General features: G+C 42.2%; 2 protein-coding genes across 11 annotated transcripts in view; both read right to left on the bottom strand.

The window, feature by feature from the left end:
- Positions 1-21,633, bottom strand: part of ARFIP1 (ARF interacting protein 1) — an 89,405-nt gene that overhangs the window by 40,174 nt on the left and 27,598 nt on the right. For 9 of the 10 annotated variants that reach the window (XM_073341364.2, XM_073341369.2, XM_073341370.2 and 6 more), the window contains one exon: positions 2,125-2,233. The exons of the other annotated variant lie outside the window; for it this stretch is intronic. In XM_073341364.2, the coding sequence (XP_073197465.2) occupies positions 2,125-2,233 (109 nt within the window). The remainder of the gene's footprint in view (positions 1-2,124; positions 2,234-21,633) is intronic. 10 annotated transcript variants of the gene reach the window in all.
- On the bottom strand, positions 15,145-21,038 carry LOC144930495 (uncharacterized). Its single transcript, XM_078852491.1, has 2 exons — positions 18,772-21,038; positions 15,145-16,872 (listed from the first exon to the last, which is right to left on the bottom strand). Exon 1 carries the CDS (start codon positions 20,627-20,629, stop codon positions 19,484-19,486), a length of 1,146 nt encoding a protein of 381 aa, XP_078708617.1. The 5' UTR covers positions 20,630-21,038; the 3' UTR covers positions 15,145-16,872; positions 18,772-19,483.

The raw sequence follows: 21,633 nt of genomic DNA, 5'->3' as shown, positions 1-21,633 counted from the left end.
GCCCCACGCTACAAGAAGGATGTGGAAAAATTGGAAAGAGTCCAGCGAAGGGCAACAAAAATGATTAGGGGTCTGGAACACATGAGTTATGAGGAGAGGCTGAGGGAACTGGGATTGTTTAGTCTGCAGAAGAGAAGAATGAGGGGGGATTTGATAGCTGCTTTCAGCTACCTGAAAGGGGGTTCCAAAGAGGATGGATCTAGACTGTTCTCAGTGGTACCAGATGACAGAACAAGGAGTAATGGTCTCAAGTTGCAGTGGGGGAGGTTTAGGTTGGATGTTAGGAAAAACTTTTTCACTAGGAGGGTAGTGAAGCACTGGAATGGGTTACCTAGGAAGGTGGTTGAATCTCCTTCCTTAGAGGTTTTCAAGGTCAGGCTTGACAAAGCCCTGCCTGGGATGATTTAGTTGGGTATTGGCCCTGCTTTGAGCAGGAGGTTGGATTAGATGACCTCCTGAAGTTCCTTCCAACCGTGATATTCTATGAAGAGTATCCAACTTCGCTTAAGCTTCATTGTTCACAATACACTTCCCCCATCCTACCCCTTCTAATTTTGCTTCCCCCCCATCCCCCATGTGTTTTTTTTTATGCATTCTACTGAGCAAAAAATCGAAGTTCGTAAAATTCAGCGTCAATCATATTTTATCTTTTTGTCTATCGGGTTATTCAAAGCCTATCTCCATCATCTCCCATTCATTTGGGAAAAACATAATTAGAAATAATCTGAAGTAACTGTTTTGGAGAAAGACTGGAATATTGTTTTTAAATTCAGGTTAGTTAATGATGACAATCTATGTTTCACACAGAGAAAGCATGAAGTTCCCAGTTTCTACAACAAATGAAAATTAATAATTTTGTTGCCTACATTGTAAAGCATTTTTGACATTTCAGAATTATTAGCATAGCTTGAACCATGTCCTGTGCACTTTATTTTGGTAGTAGTTCTGTTGTACCTGCTTTGTTAAACTAGTGTATTACTGCCTTATAGACAGAATGAAATGAAAAAGGGATGGCAAGCAGTGTTTATGATTTATGCAGCTTTTCGTTAGCTGTACTGAAGATTTCATCAAACACTCATGAGCCACCAAGACATATGCAACAAGTTGTACTTTTTTGCTTCATTTTTAAGGTTCTATTTATAAAAGCAAGGATATATATAAGTTATACCTTTTACTATAAAGACTCCGTCTCACAGCTGCTCACTCAATATTCAGTCAGATTTTCTAAATTCATAATCTTGCTTGAGATAAAGTAAAACTATATATAATAGTTTAAGATTTCATTTATGTCCTGTTTCCTTTATTATTTTCAGACAGAAGATTGAGAAAGTGCTATTATTGGATTGTTTAATAATTTTGCATTTCTCAAGGTTAGTTTTTAAATAAATCCATTCAAATTAAAGAAACCTGCAGCTCTATGATGAGCAAGTAAAATGGTGGATCCATCCTCAATACGATGAAATTTTTGTAGTATTTTTAGGACTGATTCTTATGCTTGGTGTCTAAGAACCTTTACAACATATACATCACAATAAAGAGGAAACAATTTAGTCTCATTAGAACAACCTACTCAAGAGCTGCGAAAAGAGGATTTCACTGTAATTCTATTTGCTTTAGAAAAGCGAAGTGGAGTGGTAACTGATAGTGGGACTGGTTTGAGCTATGTTTACAACTTGAACAATACCTCTATCAATCATTTGGTTATATAGCTCTAATTATGTATAGAGTTTTTACTATAATCTCAATTTTCCCTTCTTAATATTACCGGTATCCACCAAATAGCATACATATTTTTATAACACCAAGAATCTTTTAATTAAGAAATCCAGCATGATTATAGGAAAGGAGCTATTAAAATTAACTGCACGCTAGTTAAATAGGCTAATCTGCTATGAGTTTTCATTAAAACCCCCTGACAAGCAGATATCAATTTCTCATTTTAGCAACCCAGCAACTGAGGAGAACACACATTTCACACCTAAGGTATACACAGCACATCAGAATAATTGCTAAAGTGTAAAGCAGCTAGAGTTTGAAGAGGGTCTTAAGAGGCTATGCCTTTAAAAATATGCCTAAATCAGGTAAATTGTTGAAATGTAAAAATCATGTAAGTATAGTTTTTACCTTGAAATGGCCCTGCTTCAATGACTCCCTCTTTGGTGCTGTCAAAGCCATGAGATGTTATTTGGGTTTCTGAGAGACCAAGCCCAACGGGTAACGAACGTTTCAAATCCTTGGAAATGTTTGAATAAAAAGGAAAATCCATATAAAAACCTAGATAAGGAAACGTTTAGGCACTATAATATCTTTTCAATTGCATCTTAAACAATTCTGTCTATAGCCTGGAACTTGTCTTATGGTGTCATGGCATTCTATTGTGATGCATTGGTAGCAAACATTTACAACATAAGACACTGTTTTTCAATGTGTGTTAGATGAAACAGTTTGTATGCTCATTTTAAAGAGAGTGTTGATTTGTTAAGTATATGGAAAAAAAAGATGAACAAAATGAAAACAAAAAGAAAAACAAAAGAATACTTTTCCTTTCCTTACCAATGTCCTTACAGAAGAAAAACAAGAAGGTAAATTCTAGTTTTTGCAAGTGGTTGAGTGCAAGATTAACTCCTAGATACTAAAGAGTTAATAGTAATTGCTAACAGAAGGTTTTCCTGTAGTCCCGGTCTTCATTTAGACTGAAAGTTTTTCTGGATTGTACAGAACAAGTAAAATTATGCAAAGTGACAAATACATCATGACTCTATATAATACTTAGCGCAATTTATTCATTCAAAGCACTGTTAAAACACTAATAAATCCTTAAAGCTGGTCTGAAGTGGGAGAGTTAGTATTATCCGTGTTTACAAAAGGGGAAACTGAGGCAAAAAGATTAAGGTATTTCCCAAAGACTATGCAGCAAGTCAGTCAGGATTAGAAGATAGAATGCCTTCCAAACTCACAAATTTCCCTGTTCCACACTATGTAGAAATAAAAGTATTAAAAACAGCAAGCAGAAGGCTCAGATTAATAATTCAGTCACAGCACAGGTAGATTACGTAATCAGAAAACCGTAACTGCTGACAAGGAATTCTGAATCTTTCTGGTTTTAGCAAGATGAAAAGAAACAGATAATAAAGGAACAGATGAGCATTGCATGAAGTATGCAGAGAAAAAGCATTTATTTTCAAGATGCTATTGCAGGGCATATGCGGTAACTACTTCTAATACACATACACAACTAAGAATTAATATCTTTAAAACCCAAGTGAGGTTTTAAATATATTGCAGTAGTCACTTAATCTGCAAGCCCCATGGGAGTTGCTGCATAGGTGTGATATTACCTAAATTGCAGTTAGCATGTAGCTCTGAAGTCCACAGTAATAATTCCCTGCAATATAAACCAACTATCAGGAAAAGAGAAACCTACAAAACACACAAACTCCACAGTAATAAAAAGGTATCCTTAGCAGAAAAAACAACGAGGAATCCTTGTGGCTCCTTATTTGGGCATAAGCTTTCGTGGGCTGGAACCCACTTCATCAGATGCATGAAGTGAAAAATACAGGAGCAGGTATAAATACATGAAAAGATGGGAGTTGCCTTACCAAGTGTGAGGTCAGTCTAACGAGACAATTCAATTAACAGTAGAATATCAAGGGAGGAAAAATAACTTTTGTAGTAGTAATGAGTTGCCCATTTCAAACAGTTTACAAGAAGGTGAGAGTAACAGTAGGAGGAAATTAGGTTTAGGTTTTGTAATCACCCGACCACTCCCAGTCTTTATTCAGGCCTAATCTGATGGTGTCTAGTTTGCAAATTAATTCCAGTTCTGCAGTTTCACATTGGAATCTCTTTTTTGAAGTTTTTTTATTGAAGAATTGCCACTTTCAGGTCTGTTATTGAGTGACCAGAGAGACTGAAATGTTCTCCTATGGGTACCATGGTGATATATGCCATCATGTGCCAGCAATGTCCCTCTGCCATGTACATTGGCCAAACCGGACAGTCTCTAAGCAAAAGAATAAATGGACACAAATCTGACATCAGGAATTATAACATTCAAAAACCAGTAGGAGAACACTTCAGTCTCTCTGGTCACTTAATAACAGACCTAAACGTGGCAATTCTTCAACAGAAAAACTTCAAAAACAGACTGTCAAAATATCATGTTCTTCATTAAGTAAGCATCTATTATTTTCAGTCTAAAATGGAGCAAATGCCGGTAAACTAAACTAGCTAGATTAAAAAGATAGCTTAGGTTCCGGAGCAATGAAGCTGCTTCAGCATGCACTACAAGCCCACCAAGAATTCTGGGTAATTACTCACAGGGTTATCCTGCACTGCCATGGCTTCACTGCTCTTGGGCCCAGGCTAACTATGGTACGTCTACCTGAGCTGCAATCACAGCCTGTGAATACAATACAGACATATCCTCAGTGTAAAGGCTACATAGTATTTGGTTGCAAACCAACATGTTTTAATGGCAATACCAACGACAATTTTTTTTTTTTTTAAAAAGGAAAGTAACTAAAAAGTACAAATACTAAACAAGAACAGAATCAATTATTTAAGTCTGTGTTCTCGCTTGCCAATTTAAATTGGTGATTTAAAAATCAGTCATCTCTGACCTGAGGGGTTTTTTGTTTGTTTGTTTAAATAAATAAACAAAAGGGGTGTTTGTTCTGGACATACGAGTTCTTGCGTGAAAACTTGGGTTAGGCTTTTTTGGCATATAATCTCAGACACTTAATTATGATTTATTACAAAACACTCCTAAATAAGAAGGCTGCCAACAGCCCGCAATGGTCTTGATGAAGGAATTTATCACTGACAGTTCATATGGAAAAAAATATTGAGATAATTTGGAGAAAACAAATTGTGGGGGAAAAAAAGAAGGAGAGGCATGGTATGTACAGTCCTATTTACAGCAGTAGAGAAATGATATGCATGGTATGGGAGACTTATTTTTGAGGGGCTAAGGGATAAAAAAATGGCTTTGATTTGCATTCCCTTAGAAGCTTGTTATTTGGTACAAGGTGGGCAGTGCGGTGAATAACCTAATTTTAAAGGAAAGTGACTATACTTTGTCCCAGGACTAACAAAAAAGACAAATGAGACAAAGTCATGGACTGCAAAAGAGCACTTCCAACTTCATGCAGTTGACCTTCACTTTGTCAGTGTAGAACCCATGCAGTCCCCAACTTCCATTGATGCATACATTTAAAGAATGATGAGTGGTTCCACCCAGAAAAGTGACCCAAAAATGGTATTTTGTAATCTGTTGCATCTGACTCTGGAGCTGCACTGGTACAGCTGCGCTGCTTTAGAGCTTAGTGAAGACGCTGCCTATGCAAATAGGATTTTCAAAATTATAGGCATCTAAAAATGCAGAAGGTGCCTAGTGGGATTGTTAGGAGTGCCTAACCTTAGGTACTCTTGAAAATCCCAGTAGGCACCTACTTGCATCTTTAGGTGCCTACATATATTGCAAATCTGGCCCCATGTCCTTCCAAGTTATCAGAATTACTAGATCTCATCCTCTCCCACCTGATTTTTATTTATAGATTGGAAAAGGAAAACAAGCTTTCCTGCTTTTTTTCAACTCCCAATTTGCTTTTCAACTTTGGTTGAACTAGTCCAGAAAATACTCTTGGCACTAAAAGCAAAAAGAATTAAGGCGAAAGCTTTCTCTACAACAAACTACTGATGGTTGGCGAAAAGTAAATACTGGCATTTGCTCCATTTTAGACTGAAAATAATAGATGCTTACTTAATGAAGAACATAGTATTTTGAAATATTTATAAGGCTTGAGTTGACTAGAAAAGTCAGATGTTCTCCCCCTGTTTCTGTTCTGTACAGTGATCAATAGTACCAGTGTGGAGTCCCAGGAGAAGTCTTGTCAGACTGTATGCTCCAACGTATAAAGTATCAATGCCACCAGTACTGAGGAAGCAATATAGGTCTCCAAGGAACATGATCCACCAGCCTTTGAAGGTTCCTGGTTGCGATGCAGTTTGAAAAAAACCTGTTTAGACAAGTTAGCATGAGGACTCTTGGCCTTCTTCTTGGTCAGTGTCAGACTGCAGTCAGTCCTGAGTCCCATCTGGAGATCTTTGTTCTTCCCTGCCTCCAGGAAGGGAAGACTAACTCAAGGAGGGCTGACTAGAAGGCTCAGAATGCTCAATAGCAGCATGAGGTCCCTCATGGCTAGAAGATCTCTCGTGTCCCAGACTGGCAGCTCCTGTAGCCAGGACCACTTGTTGAAACCTGCTTTGAAGCAGAAGGGACTGCTCCCAAGAGGCTACCCCTAAGTCACACATGCCCCACGTAGACCTTTCTATTGAAAATATTTTGTTAACGGGCATCATGAGTTCTCTGTGCACTTAGGAAAAGAGGTACAAGTGGCACACTTGCTAGCAATTAGACTCCCCTAAACAAAACAAACATTTTATAGGCACATCATTAGCAGGTATAGCAGACAAGCAAGACAGATTTTAAAACCTGGAGATCTGTTCTCTTTCATTGGGCCTCCTCCTCTGTACTGAGGTGATAAATTGCTTCATTTTTATTTTTTAAACCAATAGACAAATAAAACTGATCAAAAACTACAGTAACTATCATTCTGAACTATCTAGAAACTATGAAGAAAGGAGAATGACACTCACAGTGGGCAGTGAGAAGGAATGGAGTGGTGTTTGCAGCTGTTCTACCCTTTACCTTTGTTGTAGGAGGTGAGACAGTACATGGGTAAATGCACAGCCCCAATTGACACTGCTGGCTAAAAGATTCTGGGCTCATGCCTGGGAGCACAAACCTACAGTAGGATGTATGTGGACGAATGCTCAAACAAAAACTAGAGTTCTTAGTATAAAGCCAAAACTGATTAATATAATATACTTGATACAACACTACAAACGTTTGTAAGATTTGTTATAATCAAAACATGACTGACAAAGACTTCATAAAGTTGCAATGTTCTATATATTTTATTCTCAGTAAAATTAATCATTTTACTTGAAAACTAAATACCAGGGCTGAAAAAATCAAGTTGGAATTTGAGACAATATCAAGCTATGGTTTGGGTTTTTTGTTTTTGGCTGATGGTTTAAGTAGCAAAGAGATTCTATAATCAGAACTTGATGACAATTTGTTGATTAGAAATTTCCATAACTTATTTTCAGTATGCACTGCTTTCAGTAGTAAAAACTTGTTTTTCTCATTAAGATAAACAGATAATTAAGACACATCCATATCTTTTCAGACTTCAGTCCCATGTTAGAGCCAAAAAAGATCAAGAATGCATTTGTATCGTGTGATTGCATCAGCATATGTTTACTACCTAATTCTATGTTTTTCAGACCCCCACATTTTACTTAAGTTTTTCTTTCAAGTTTTTGAGATCTAGGCAATTAAGACAAAGCTCAAATTACAGAAAAACTACTGTTTTAAAGTATGTTTAATTTAGTTCCCCACAAAGATTCCATTAACTGCTACCCTATTTTTATATTAAAAATACCTAAAAGGGAGTTAATTATGTATGCTCTTGAAGGAAGGATAAGTTATAAACAGAAATGTTTCAGAAAATCTAGAAATTGAACCATACGTATGAATAAATACTGTAAGTTATTAAATATTCCTAGACAGAGAAAAGGAGAGTATCAAGCTTTATCTTTGAATTTCCTGTTTTATGTCATCTGATAAAGGTGAAAAAGCCTACCACATTCTCAAGTTTCCTAACAACTGACATAATGTTATCTGAACATACAGGGTTTTTTTCAGTTTATGTTTTAATAGAATGAGAAATAATTATAAACCATTAGTATACAGTTGCTGTAAGAAGGTATTTTACATGATGGTCTGTAAAGCTTTTTTGTGTTTTTCCATCTATGCGAGAGAACAGTTTTTGGTCCAGTACGTAATCCTGCTGCTGCTGCAAGTACACTGTCACATGCTCAACTGATATTTTATGGCCAATTTAATTATAAATCACAACATATAAGATTATGATTAAATATTGTAATTAGCAGTGGGATTGCTGGTGTATCGTACCGGTGAAGTAACTCAGTACATTTAGTAACAGTTAGCCACAGGCCAGGCTCAAACTATGGAGTTAGCCTGCTGATATTCAGTTACATGGGGGGGTGGGGAGAAGGAAGAAGATGGGAGAGAATATCTATCCAAAATTAGACAGCCTTCTTAAAATAACTGGTCGGGTCCACCAGTAAATTATATAGAGGTCAGCATGTTCTATGCAGTAGAAGTCTGCATTTGTGGGAAATCTACATGCATTTTAAAATAGTCACTCTTTTCAGAGGAGAAATAATTAATTTAAGTTAGTTTACAATACCACTATGAAGAAAAGGAGTACTTGTGGCACCTTAGAGACTAACAAATTTATTTGAGCGTAATTGTTCGTGAGCTACAGCTCACTTCATCAGATGCATTCGGATGCATGAAGTAAGCTGTAGCTCACAAAAGCTTATGCTCAAATAAATGTGTTCGTCTCTAAGGTGCCACAAGTACTCCTTTTCTTTTTGCAAATACAGACTAACACGGCTGCTACTATGAATACCACTATGGCCTCAAATTAAACATTTTCAATTAAACCTGTTTCAGTGATGAGAGTATAAGACACCTAAAACTAACATACACAACTTAAAAACCACTGCCCAAAAGGGGCTTTATCTTGAAGTGAAACAATGTTAAACTATCGAGTTAATTCCTTGGAAACATAAGCTAGTACATAACATCATTCTGACTCCATTACAGAAGGCACTGGAAAGCAAGTGTGCTGTCAGGAATTAGGCTCTTATTTGAGTAAAAAAATAAAATCACTTTCTTTGTCATAGGTGACGCATTTATAGGCAATTCATAATTACCCTACTCTGAAAAACAACTGCTTTATTAAGTGTGTGTCTGATACATAGTGACAACAGTGACATTGTACTAAAAGTTTTTATTACAGGTAGCAGTTCCACTACGGATAGTGGTATTATTGCCCCTTGGCTGGAACAGTTAACTAACCTGTTCTTTCCTTATTCTGGCTTGTGTTCTATTAAGTAGTTTCCAAGGGAGGTTGTGAATCCCCATCATTGAAGGTCTAGGTATACTACTTCGTTCTGCCTCTGCACAAAGGGCTGGCCTAGATGACCTGAAAGTCCCTTCCAGCTGTGCATTTCTGATTATCCATATGACCAGTGGGGAGCATATCACAACCTATAGAGCATATGGAGATACTTATGATAGTTTGTATAACATCAGACCTGCAAAAATTACTCGTGTCTGTCTGTCTAAACAGTAACTAAGTAAAAAACTTTCACATCACCACATTATAAGGATGGGACAAGTATATTTTATACTTAGGATGGCATATTTTCGAGACGATTTCACAAGATTAGAACAATATGACTTAGCCCAATCATTTTTTGTTATGGATCTTGCCTGCGTTGTTTCTTTTCCATTTAAAGTTTTATCCCAGGGATCAGCAACGTTTGGCCCGCGGCCCGCCAGAGCAAGCCCCCTGGTGGCCGGGCCAGTTTGTTTACCTGCCACGTCCACAGGTTCGGCCGATCGCGGCTCCCACTAGCCGTGGTTTGCCGCTGCAGGCCAATGGGGGCTGTGGGGAAGCGGCGCGGGCCGAGGGATGCGCTGGCCATGGCTTCCCATCGCTCCCTTTGGCCTGCAGCGGTGCACCGCAGCCAGTGGGAACCGCAATTGGCCGAACCTGCGGACATGGCAGGTAAACAAACTGGCCCAGCTCGCCAGGAGACTTGCCCTGGTGGGCCACGGGCCAAACATTGCCAATCCCTGTTTTATCCTCTCTTGGTCACAAAAGGTAGGGCTGGAAGGGACCTCAAGAAGTCACTAGTCCATTCCCCTGAGCTGAGGCAGGACCATGTAAACCTAGTCTTTGCCTGACAGGCATTTTTCTAACAAGTTCTTAATAACGGGGATTCCACAACCTCCAACCTTTTATAAAACTAAGCACTTTTTTTGTAACCTTTTCTCATGGGTCACATTTTCTAAACCTTTTATCTGATGGACTTTCTCCAATTTGTTCCCATCTTTCCTAAAGCATGGCTCCCAGAACTGGACACAATACTCCAGCTGAGGTTTCATCAGTGCCATGCAGAGCAGGACAATTTCCTCCCATGTCTTATATACGATGCGCCTCTTAACACCACCAGAAGGATATTAGCCTTTTCCACAACTGCAACATGTTACATATTCAAATTTATGATCACTATACCCCCCAGATCCTATTCTGAAGTTCCACTGCCTAGACAGTTATTCTCCACTTTATCGCTGTGCATTTGATTTTTCCATTTTAAGGCCTGGTCTACGCTGCAGATAGATTGACGCAAGGCACCTTATGTCTCCCTAACTTCGCAAGTGTCTACACCAATGGCTTCAACCTGCAGCGCAATCAGTACACAGCTGTGGTGCATGTGACATCTACAGGGCCATATAGGTAGTATATATATTGTGTGGATGCAGCCCACATAACACAGAGAATGGCATATGCAGCCCACAGCAGTAAGTAGGTTGAGAACCACTGGTCTACACTAAAATGTTACTCCTGCCGATGTAAATCACCCGCTATGCTGAGTCAATAACTCCATCTCTGCAAGAGGCGAAGCACTTAGGTCGATGCAGTTACATCGATGCAGTGTCAGTGTAGACACTGTTACTTATGTCGATGTTAGTGGCCTCCAGAAAGTGTCCCACAATGCCCCACTGTGACTGCTCTGGTTACCGTTTTGAGATCCACAGCCTGATGACCAGGTACACAGGTATACGCCCCCTCCCCTCTAAAGACCCATGAATTTTTGAAATTCCATTTCCTGTTTGCTCAGCGGGGAGAGCTCACCTAGCAACTGCCCAGCTGACCATGCGGCAGATGCCCTCCTGCTGGAATACACAGGAGCTGATGAATCTCCTGGTCCTGTGGGAAAAAGAGGCTATGAAGGGACAGCTCCATCCATCCACAGAAGTGCTGATATCTATGAGCAGATTGCTCGGGCATGGTGAGAAGGGCTAAAGGAGGGACCTGCAGCCGTGCCGCATGAAAGCCAAGGAGCTGTGGTAGGCATACCAGAAGGCAAGGGAGGCTAACAGTCGCTCTGGTGCAGAGCCACAGACATGCCGCTTTTACAAAGAACTGCACACTATCGTGCGTGGAGACCACCCTACTACCCCAAGAGCCCAGTGGATACTTCAGAAGAGGCAGAGTCCTAGTTCCTTGGAGTGAACAGTGAGGAGGTGGTGCTGGACAAAGAAGAGGAGGAATATGGGGGACAGATGACTGGGGGATCCAGTGGTGCAGCGGTCCAGGATGTGTTTTTGACTCCAGAGCAGTCAAGCTAATCCCTACAGTCCAGCATGGGTGAACCTGATGCAGAGGAAGGACCTCTGGTAAGTATGCAGTTTGCTCTGATATTGCAGCTGTTCATTTACTCTTTTTTAATCATGCTAGAAGACATAGTGAAACAATCCATAGAGGTATAGTTGCTATCTACTGCTCATTTCCTTGTACAGTTAGGCAGAGGGGGGGCTGCAGAACAGTTTGCTTAGGCACACTGGGATGTCGTGTGAATCCTCCACAGAGATCTTGAAGAAACTATCCTGAAGGTAATCTGCAATCCTCTGCCAAAGATTTCTGGGGAGGGCTACCTTATTTGTTCCGCCGCAGTAGGACACTTTCCCACGCCACTCAGCAATTGCTTTAGCAGGCACCATTGCAGCACACAGGCTAACAGCATACGGACCCAGTCTGCAGCCAGATGCCTGCAGGAGCTGTTCTCTTTCAGCCTCTGTTACCCTCAAGAGTGAGATATCAGCTGAAATCACCACTGCCTGGGGAAAACTGTGCCAGTATTCAGTTCAACTGCCCTATCCGAATATACTCATGCCTGTGAGCCATCACTCCCTCTTATTGTCCCAACGTGCTGCCTCCCCCTGGGCCATACTCACCAGGGCTGAGACTGCTGCCGGGCTCTATGAATCCCTAGAAGAAATGAGACTGTAGTGTTTGCAACTTGTGTGGATCAAGTGGAGTAAGTTCAGTGTACGAAGTTTCCATTTGTCTTATGATTACACTCACAATAGTACCACTGTGCATTGTACCATTTAGAGCTGGAAATGTGGCTTTGAGGTTCTCTCCATCCACACCAGTGGAGCAGCTCAGGCAGATAAGGAGGAGAAGGAAGAGGACGTGCGATGACATGTTCCACGAGATTCTACAACCCTCTGGTGCTTTGGATACCAAGCACAGGGCTTGGAGGATCATCAGCGGACAGAATGGATTGGGATAGAGGGGAAAGGAGACAAACATGCAACAGGAGATGCTAGTGCTTCTCAAAGGGCAAACAGACAAGCTAGACACTCAAGCTGACCTTCAGATTCAAGACCTGTGCTCACCTCCCTCTGAAACCCATAGAGAACTGCATTCTGGGGGACACACACACAGCCCCTCTCTCTCTCGCCATGTGGCATCCAGGGCTGCTGCACTACCCCAACCATGTCACCCCAGGTGAGAGAATCACAGCCACATATACAGTGACCTGTGAAAGAACAGTCATTTTTATTTCACAAATGCATCTCTCTCCTTCAAAGGTTCTTTTCCCTTCATTTATAAAGTTTCAGTCAGTTATAAATATGTCTGTTTGTATAGGTTTGGAATAAAAGTCTATTTATGGAAACTTAATTCACCTTTATTAGTTTACAGCATTTGAGTTTGTAGGGGAGGGGGGTGAGAAGACCTGGATTTGTGCTGGAAATGACCCACCTTGATTATCCTGCACATTGTGGGGAGAGTGGTCGCTTTGGATGGGCTGTTACCAGCAGGAGAGTGAGTTTGTGTGTGTATGGGGGTGGGGGGGTGAGAAAACCTGGATTTGTGCTGGAAATGGCCCAACTTGATTATCATACACATTGTAAGGAGAGTGATCACTTTAGATAAGCTATTACCAGCAGGAGAGTGGGGTGGGAGGAGGTATTGTTTCATGGTCTCTGTGTATATAATGTCTTCATCGGATGCATACTGTGGAAACTGCAGAAGTGAGCTATAGCTCACGAAAGCTTATGCTCAAATAAATTGGTTAGTCTCTAAGGTGCCACAAGTCCTCCTTTTCCATTTGCTGACTGGGGCTGACATCATTCACAGAAGACAGCAATAGGTGCATTTACAATGTTATATTACTACACACACAGCACTCATTACAGGGTTCATACTGGGGTGTCAAAAAAACACAAAAACACCTAGGCAGAGCTCACTACTGTAACACACATTACTGTAGCTCATTATTAAAATGGTCTTTCAAAGTCTCCCTTAGTCATACAGCTCCCTGTTGAGTTCTTCTTACAGCTTTGGTATCTGGCTACTTAAAATTAGCAGACAGCCATTCCACCTTTGCGCTCCACCCCAGAGGAAACTTTTTCCCCTTCGCTTCTTAGATATTATGAAGCACACAGCAGGCATCTATAACCACTGGGATATTTTTTCCACGGAGGTTTAATCTCATGAGTAAGTCGCACCAGCAGTCTTTCAAATGGCCAAAGGCACATTCTATGGTCATTCTGCACTTACTGAGTCTGTAGCTGAAGCACTACTTGCTGCTGTCGAGGTGGCTGAGGTACAGTTTCATGAGTCATGGGAATAAGGGGCAGGCTGGGGCTCCCAGGATCACTACTGGCATTTCAACATCCCCAGTAGTAATTCTCTGGTCTGGAAAGAAAGTCCCTGATTGCAACTTTCTGAACAGGCCTGTGCTCTTACATAGAATCATATGTTTGTAGGACTGGAAGGGACCTCAGGAGGTCATCTAGTCCAGTCCCTTGCACTCATGGCAGGACTAAGTATTATCTAGACCATTTCTGACAGTAGTTTGTCTAATCCTCTCTTAAAAATCTCCAATGATGGAGATTCCACAATCTCCCTAGGCAATTTATTCCAGTGCTTAACCAGCCTGACAGTTGGGAAGTTTTTCCTAATGGCCAACCTAAACTTCCCTAGCTGCAATTTAAGTCCATTGCAGCTTCCTATACATTACCATTTTCGAAAGATGAGTGCATCATGCACCTTCCCTCACCACCCCACACTGATGTCAGTGAAATGGCCCCAGTGATCCACCAGTATCTGCAAGACCATGGAGAAGTAGTCCTTTTGGTTGATGCATTCCGGTCTGGCGCCAAAATTGGGATGTGCGTTCCATCTACTGCCCCACTGCAGTTCGGGAATCACATCAAGTATTTCCTGCACATTACCAAGAGTCACAGTCCTTCATAGCAGGAGGCGATTAATGGCTTTGCATACTTGCATCACTGCAATCCCTATGGTGAACTTCCCGACTTTAAACTGATTTGAGACGGACTGGTAGCAGTCTGGAGTTGCCAGCTTCCTCACAGCAATCACCATTTGCTTTTCCATAGTCAGGGCAGCTCTCATTCTGGTGTCTTTGCACCGCAGTGCTAGGGCGAGCTCTGCACACAGTTCCAGGAAGGTGGATTTGCGCATCCAGAAGTTCTGCAGCCACTACTCGTCATCCCATACATGCATCACAATGTAATCCCACCACTAAGTGTCTTGTTTCCCAAGCCCAGTACCGGCGGTCCACCATGTGCAGCTGTTCTGTGAATGCCAGCAGCAATCCTGAATTATTTGTTTCCCTGTCAGACAGCAGGGCAAGCACCACCGACTCCCTCTCTGTTTCACTGTGTAGCGAGGCGGTGTGGCCCCCCTCCTAGCCAGAGGGGGAGAAGAGTCAGGCCTGCCCCGCCCACCCACTGGAAGTGGGTAACCAGAAGTATAAAGGGTGGGGCCTCCAGCTCAGTTGGAGCTGAGACACTGAGGGAGGCAGACGGATACTGCTCACTCTCAGCTGCCAACTGATGCCAAGCCCAGTGGTGCCATACTTGCTGGGGAACTTGCATCTGCCACAGACCAGCCGGGACTGCCGCTGGCCACCTACCCAGAAGAGACGGAGGACACCCCACTGATCCAGGTACATCCTGAGAGGAGAGGAGAGTGGCCCAGGAACAGCTGACCTCAGTCTGGCTGTAGCTCTGCCTGTTGCGGCTGGAATCCCCGCCAACTCTGTGACAGACCACTCTGCCACAGTTGGGCCCTGGGTCGGGGGTCTGGTGAAGTGGGGTGGGCCCGGACCCATCTGTCACCCCACCCCTGGGGAGGCAGCCTCCCCTCGCCAGGTCCAGTGGCCTGCATTCGTCTGTTGTCTGCTGGAGCTAGGACATCCAACCACTGGGTTTGCTCTGCTTCTGCAACAACAGCTCAGAGCTAATTGACTACTGGGTTTGCTCTGTCCCTACATCAAGGACACAGAGCTAAGCGACAGCTGAGATTGCTCTAGCTCCTGCCAAAGGGACCCCAGGCCATAGCCTACAGTATTTGCTTAAAGAGCCCAGGGGCTCTAGACTGTTTGCTGTGCAGCCCCTGCCTCAGGGCCAGGGCATATAGACTCCTGGGAGAACCTATTTCTGCCCACAGGCTGGAACTAATTGCCTATCTTGGGTTCGGCCCCATTAGGCCGGTCGGTACATTAACACCCAACTTGCTAATTTCCCTAATATTAGGCAGAGATCCCAACAGCACAGTGAGGCAGTGTGACCTCCCTTCAAGCCAGAGGGGGAAGGACAACCACCACCCAACTACACCCAGCTCATGAAATACTGCAGGACAGCCACGTTGTGTTCAGAACGCTCATCACCAGACTGGTCAACGGTTCAGGATCCATGCCGTCAGGCAGAGATGGTGGGTGCACAGTTTACAAGGACTGTCGCAAAATGGCACAAAACCAAGTTCGAAGCCCATGAAATGATGGGATGGAAAGAACCACATTATGGAACGGAAAGCTCGCCTCCATGATGCACCATGATCCGTTCCCAGAGCTCCCAATGGCAGAGGGTGGTGTGTTGCACAGTGGGATAGCTACCCATAATGCAATGCTCTCTGTAGATGCAAGAGCAAGGACTATGGATGCGCTCTGCTGACACAAGAAGTATTGTGTGGACATGCACAACCAACGTAATTAAAGCAGCTTATGATCGTTGACATAAGTTCAGTACTTCTTTGGGAGGAAAGTGGAATAAAAAAGAAAGAAAAACAGCCCACTTATGCAACCCATTCATAAGAATTTAGGGAACTTAACTGGGAAAAACTATACATTGTTATCTCCTGAAGGATGAATCAGTCCTAACGAATAAAGCAACAATTAGTGCAGATTCAAATTACCTTCTGGTAAATTTTTCAAAAGCACTGAATTGACTTAGGAGCCTAAATCCAATTGTTAAAAGTCATTTAGGAATTTAAGTTCCGCTGACTTTTAAATGAGACAAAACATTGGCTCTGTCTGTTCACCATGTCCCATCTATTCCTCACTCTTAAGATACTTGCCATGAATGGTCACTTTTGCCTGGACTAACACGGCCTCCCAGTTCTCAATCCCCAGCCTCACCAAGTATGTCCAAAATACTAATTGTGAAGTCATCTTCCCCCCATTGCAACCACATTACCCACACTTCCCTTTGAATCCATCCATTGCTTTCCTGCATTATTACCATTCTAAGCTTGCCTCTTACGCTAAAAAGCCCCACTATCTTGCCTGCACCTACATTAGTGTAGAGGAAAACCAAAACACAAACTTTAAATCGCTTTGCTTACTACTTGTATCTCCTTTGCTTTCTCCTGGCCTCATGCCTGAAATCATGTTACTCTTCACATGGATGACTTCTTTTCCTCCTCCACAAAGCAGTTTCTGTCTTCTCCACATCTCACCTTACAATCTGAACAATTTCTCCTCCAGTCTTATCAATAATGTCCAGGCCCTTCCTCTTTTAAGCTGCATGAAATAAGCCACCTAGCAGCAGAAAAAAAAAATCCACAAGTTTCTAAGGTATGTTTTTATGATAGGACAGAAAAAATGGCTTTTCCAATTGAGACATTTTCATAAAATTGAATGTAATTGCCCAAACTGGAATTTGGCCAGGCCAGAGAGAACATACTTAAACGACCCATTGTGTAGAGAGTTGTCACTTTGGATGGGCTATTACCAGCAGGAGAGTGAATTTGTGTGTGGGAGGGTGGAGGGTGAGAAAACCTGGATTTGTGCTGGAAATGGCCCAACTTGATGATCACTTTAGATAAGCTATTACCAGCAGGACAGTGGGGTGGGAGGAGGTATTGTTTCATATTCTCTGTGTGTATATAAAGTCTGCTGCAGTTTCCACGATATGCATCCGATGAAGTGAGCTGTAGCTCACGAAAGCTCATGCTCAAATAAATTGGTTAGTCTCTAAGGTGCCACAAGTACTCCTTTTCTTTTTGCAAATACAGACTAACACGGCTGTTACTCTGAAACCATACCTAAACTTAATAAAGGTGAACTGGAATCTTACAGGTTTCAGAGTAACAGCCATGTTAGTCTGTATTCGCAAAAAGAACAGGAGGACTTGTGGCACCTTAGAGACTAACCAATTTATTTGAGCATAAGCTTTCGTGAGCTACAGCTCACTTCATCGGATGCATACTGTGGAAACTGCAGAAGACATTATATACACAAAGACCATGAAACAATACCTCCTCCCACCCCACTCTCCTGCTGGTAATAGCTTATCTAAAGTGACCACTCTCCTTACAATGTGCATGATAATCAAGGTGGGCCATTTCCAGCATAAATCCAAATTTAACCAGAACATCTGGGGAGTGGGGGTAGGAAAAAACAAAGGGAAATAGCCACTCCCAGTCTCTATTTAAGCCTAAATTAATAGTATCCAATTTGCAAATGAATTCCAATTCAGCAGTTTCTCACTGGAGTCTGGATTTGAAGTTTTTTTTGTTGTAAGATAGTGGGGGGTGAGAAAACCTGGATTTGTGCTGGAAATGGCCCACCTTGATTATCATGCTCATTGTAAGGAGAGTGATCACTTTAGATAAGCTATTGAGTGAGTTTGTGTGTGTGTGTGTTTGGGGGGAGGGGGGGTGTGAGAAAACCTGGATTTGTGCTGGAAATGGCCCACCTTGATTATCATACATGTTGTAAGGAGAGTGATCACTTTAGATAAGCTATTACCAGCAGGAGAGTGGGGTGGGAGGAGGTATTGTTTCATGATCTCTGTGTATATAATGTCTTCTGCAGTTTCCACAGTATGCACCCACTGGAATCTTACAGGTGATCAGGACTTTGATTTCCAACTCATCTAAAATAGAGCACCACAAGAAGCACACCACAGTGTTCTCTACCACCAGGCTGGAACACTAGCTCAATAATTGACTCAGAAGGCATAAGCACTTCCTAAAGCACCTGAGTTTCCTTTTGTTAGTCTCCCATACAAGTGCTCTGACCTTGCATGACTTATGGGATCTGACAAGATTACAGCCCAAGGTGTTAGGAGTGCAGGTGCAGTGAGTAACAGATCTTAAAGATACTCTTTATTATGGTAATAGCACATACTGAAGATTCACAATGAAGCTCAAGTTTCCCACACTGCCAGATATCCTTTGCTATTGGCAGCATATAAAGATGCTTATAAGAGTGCTTGTGCTCTGGGAGAGGGCAAAAAGAGACAGGAGGAAAGAGCCTGTCCTGGGAGACTGAGGAAACAACAACAACAAAAGATATACAAAGGAATTTCAGAATGCAACGTACACATCAGATTTCGTATTTTCACAAAGCATTTCAAACATATGAATGCAAGTTTGTAAGACAACAGTATTTGGGCTCATGGGTAGCCTAACTATGACAATTTTAGAACTTTACCTCATTTTAATTCATTCTTCAGAAACTCTCTTTTGGCCAAACACATGTCATGTTTTCAGATTACAAAGAATAATGCGCTTTTCCCCATCTCAGTGTCTGGTTTGTTAAACTATGTTAAGTATTCTCACCTACATTAAAAAAAAAACTGAAAGCAAGTATTTTAATGACAAATGTAACTTTTCTCACACTATTCATGTTGTAAAGATTGTTAACTACAGGACCAACAAGAAGAAAAGGAGTACTTGTGGCACCTTAGAGACTAACCAATTTATTTGAGCATGAGCTTTCGTGAGCTACAGCTCACTTCATCAGATGTTTACCGTGGAAACTGCAGCAGACTTTATATACACACAGAAATCATGAAACAATACCTCCTCCCACCCCACTGTCCTGCTGGTAATAGCTTATCTAAAGTGATCAACAGGTGGGCCATTTCCAGCACAAATCCAGGTTTTCTCACCCTCCACCCCCCCACACAAATTCACTCTCCTGCTGGTGCTAGCCCATCCAAAGTGACAACTCTTTACATAATCAAGTCGGGCTATTTCCTGCATAGATCAAGGTTTTCTCACATCCCCCCCACCCCCATACACACACAAACTCACTCTCCTGCTGGTAATAGCTCATCTAAACTGACCATTCTCCAGGTTTAAATCCAAGTTAAACCAGAACATCTGGGGGGGGGGGGTAGGAAAAAACAAGAGGAAACAGGCTACCTTGCATAATGACTTAGCCACTCCCAGTCTCTATTTAAGCCTAAATTAATAGTATCCAATTTGCAAATGAATTCCAATTCAGCAGTTTCTCGCTGGAGTCTGGATTTGAAGTTTTTTTGTTTTAAGATAGCGACCTTCATGTCTGTGATTGCGTGACCAGAGAGATTGAAGTGTTCTCCGACTGGTTTATGAATGTTATAATTCTTGACATCTGATTTGTGTCCATTTATTCTTTTACGTAGAGACTGTCCAGTTTGACCAATGTACATGGCAGAGGGGCATTGCTGGCACATGATGGCATAGATCACATTGGTGGATGTGCAGGTGAACGAGCCTCTGATAGTGTGGCTGATGTTATTAGGCCCTGTGATGGTGTCCCCTGAATAGATATGTGGGCACAATTGGCAACGGGCTTTGTTGCAAGGATAAGTTCCTGGGTTAGTGGTTCTGTTGTGTGGTATGTGGTTGTTGGTGAGTATTTGCTTCAGGTTGCGGGGCTGTCTGTAGGCAAGGACTGGCCTGTCTCCCAAGACTTGTGAGAGTGTTGGGTCATCCTTTAGGATAGGTTGTAGATCCTTAATAATGCGTTGGAGGGGTTTTAGTTGGGGGCTGAAGGTGACGGCTAGTGGCGTTCTGTTATTTTCTTTGTTAGGCCTGTCCTGTAGTAGGTAACTTCTGGGAACTCTTCTGGCTCTATCAATCTGTTTCTTTACTTCTGCAGGTGGGTATTGTAGTTGTAAGAAAGCTTGACAGAGATCTTGTAGGTGTTTGTCTCTGTCTGAGGGGTTGGAGCAAATGCGGTTGTATCGCAGAGCTTGGCTGTAGACGATGGATCGTGTGGTGTGGTCAGGGTGAAAGCTGGAGGCATGCAGGTAGGAATAGCGGTCAGTAGGTTTACGGTATAGGGTGGTGTTTATGTGGCCATTGTTTATTAGCACTGTAGTGTCCAGGAAGTGGATCTCTTGTGTGGACTGGACCAGGCTGAGGTTGGTGGTGGGATGGAAATTGTTGAAATCATGGTGGAATTCCTCAAGGGCTTCTTTTCCATGGGTCCAGATGATGAAGATGTCATCAATATAGCGCAAGTAGAGTAGGGGCTTTAGGGGACGAGAGTTGAGGAAGCGTTGTTCTAAATCAGCCATAAAAATGGCTGATTTAGGACCAACAAGTTAAAAACTTGCAATCTGCTGGGTTTCCTCCATCAAACAATAATAAAGGGGCTGTGCCAATTAGTCATCCCATTAACACTGCCGTTAATAATGGACTTTAAAGATTCAGACACTAACAAAACCAGTATGCTTAAGCATGCTTCAAACTCTTGCTGCCAAAATGAGTCCCAGTACTATTCAGATAGTTTTGCCTCAACCATACTACGTCATAACATAAAAACAAACTTTTGGCCCAATACAGCTCAAGGCTACAGCCCAGTTCAGTCATTTTAAAGTTTACGCCCATCACAGTGGTGGACAAACCAAGTTAGAATTTCAGTCATAATTGTACTTAAGTAGGTTTCAGAGTAGCAGACGTGTTAGTCTGTATCCACAAAAAGAACAGGAGTACTTGTGGCACCTTAGAGACTAACAAATTTATTAGAGCATAAGCTTTCGTGGGCTACAGCCCACTTCATCGGATGAGCCAAGCTCTACGATACAACCACATTTGCTCCAATCCCTCAGACAGAGACAAACACCTACAAGATCTCTGTCAAGCACTCTTAAAACTACAATACCCACCTGCTGAAGTGAAAAAACAGATTGACAGAGCCAGAAGAGTACCCAGAAGTTACCTACTACAGGACAGGCCCAACAAAGAAAATAACAGAACGCCACTAGCTGTCACCTTCAGCCCACAACTGAAACCTCTCCAGCACATCAAAGATTTTACAACCTATCCTGAAAAATGATCCCTCACAGATCTTGGGAAACAGACCAGACCAGCTTACAGACAGCCCCCCAACATGAAGCAAATACTCACCAACAACCATACAACAAAAACACTAATCTATCCTTGCAACAAAGCCCAATGCCAACTCTGTCCACATATTTATTCAAGTGACACCATCATAAGACCTAATCACATTAGCCATGCCATCAGGGGCTCGTTCACCTGCACATCTACCAATGTGATACATGCCATCAGGTGCCAG

This window comes from Lepidochelys kempii, chromosome 4, assembly GCF_965140285.1.
Source record: "Lepidochelys kempii isolate rLepKem1 chromosome 4, rLepKem1.hap1, whole genome shotgun sequence".
In the NCBI taxonomy this organism is placed as follows: Eukaryota; Metazoa; Chordata; order Testudines; family Cheloniidae; genus Lepidochelys; species Lepidochelys kempii.
This window is presented reverse-complemented; position numbering and strand designations above follow the sequence as displayed.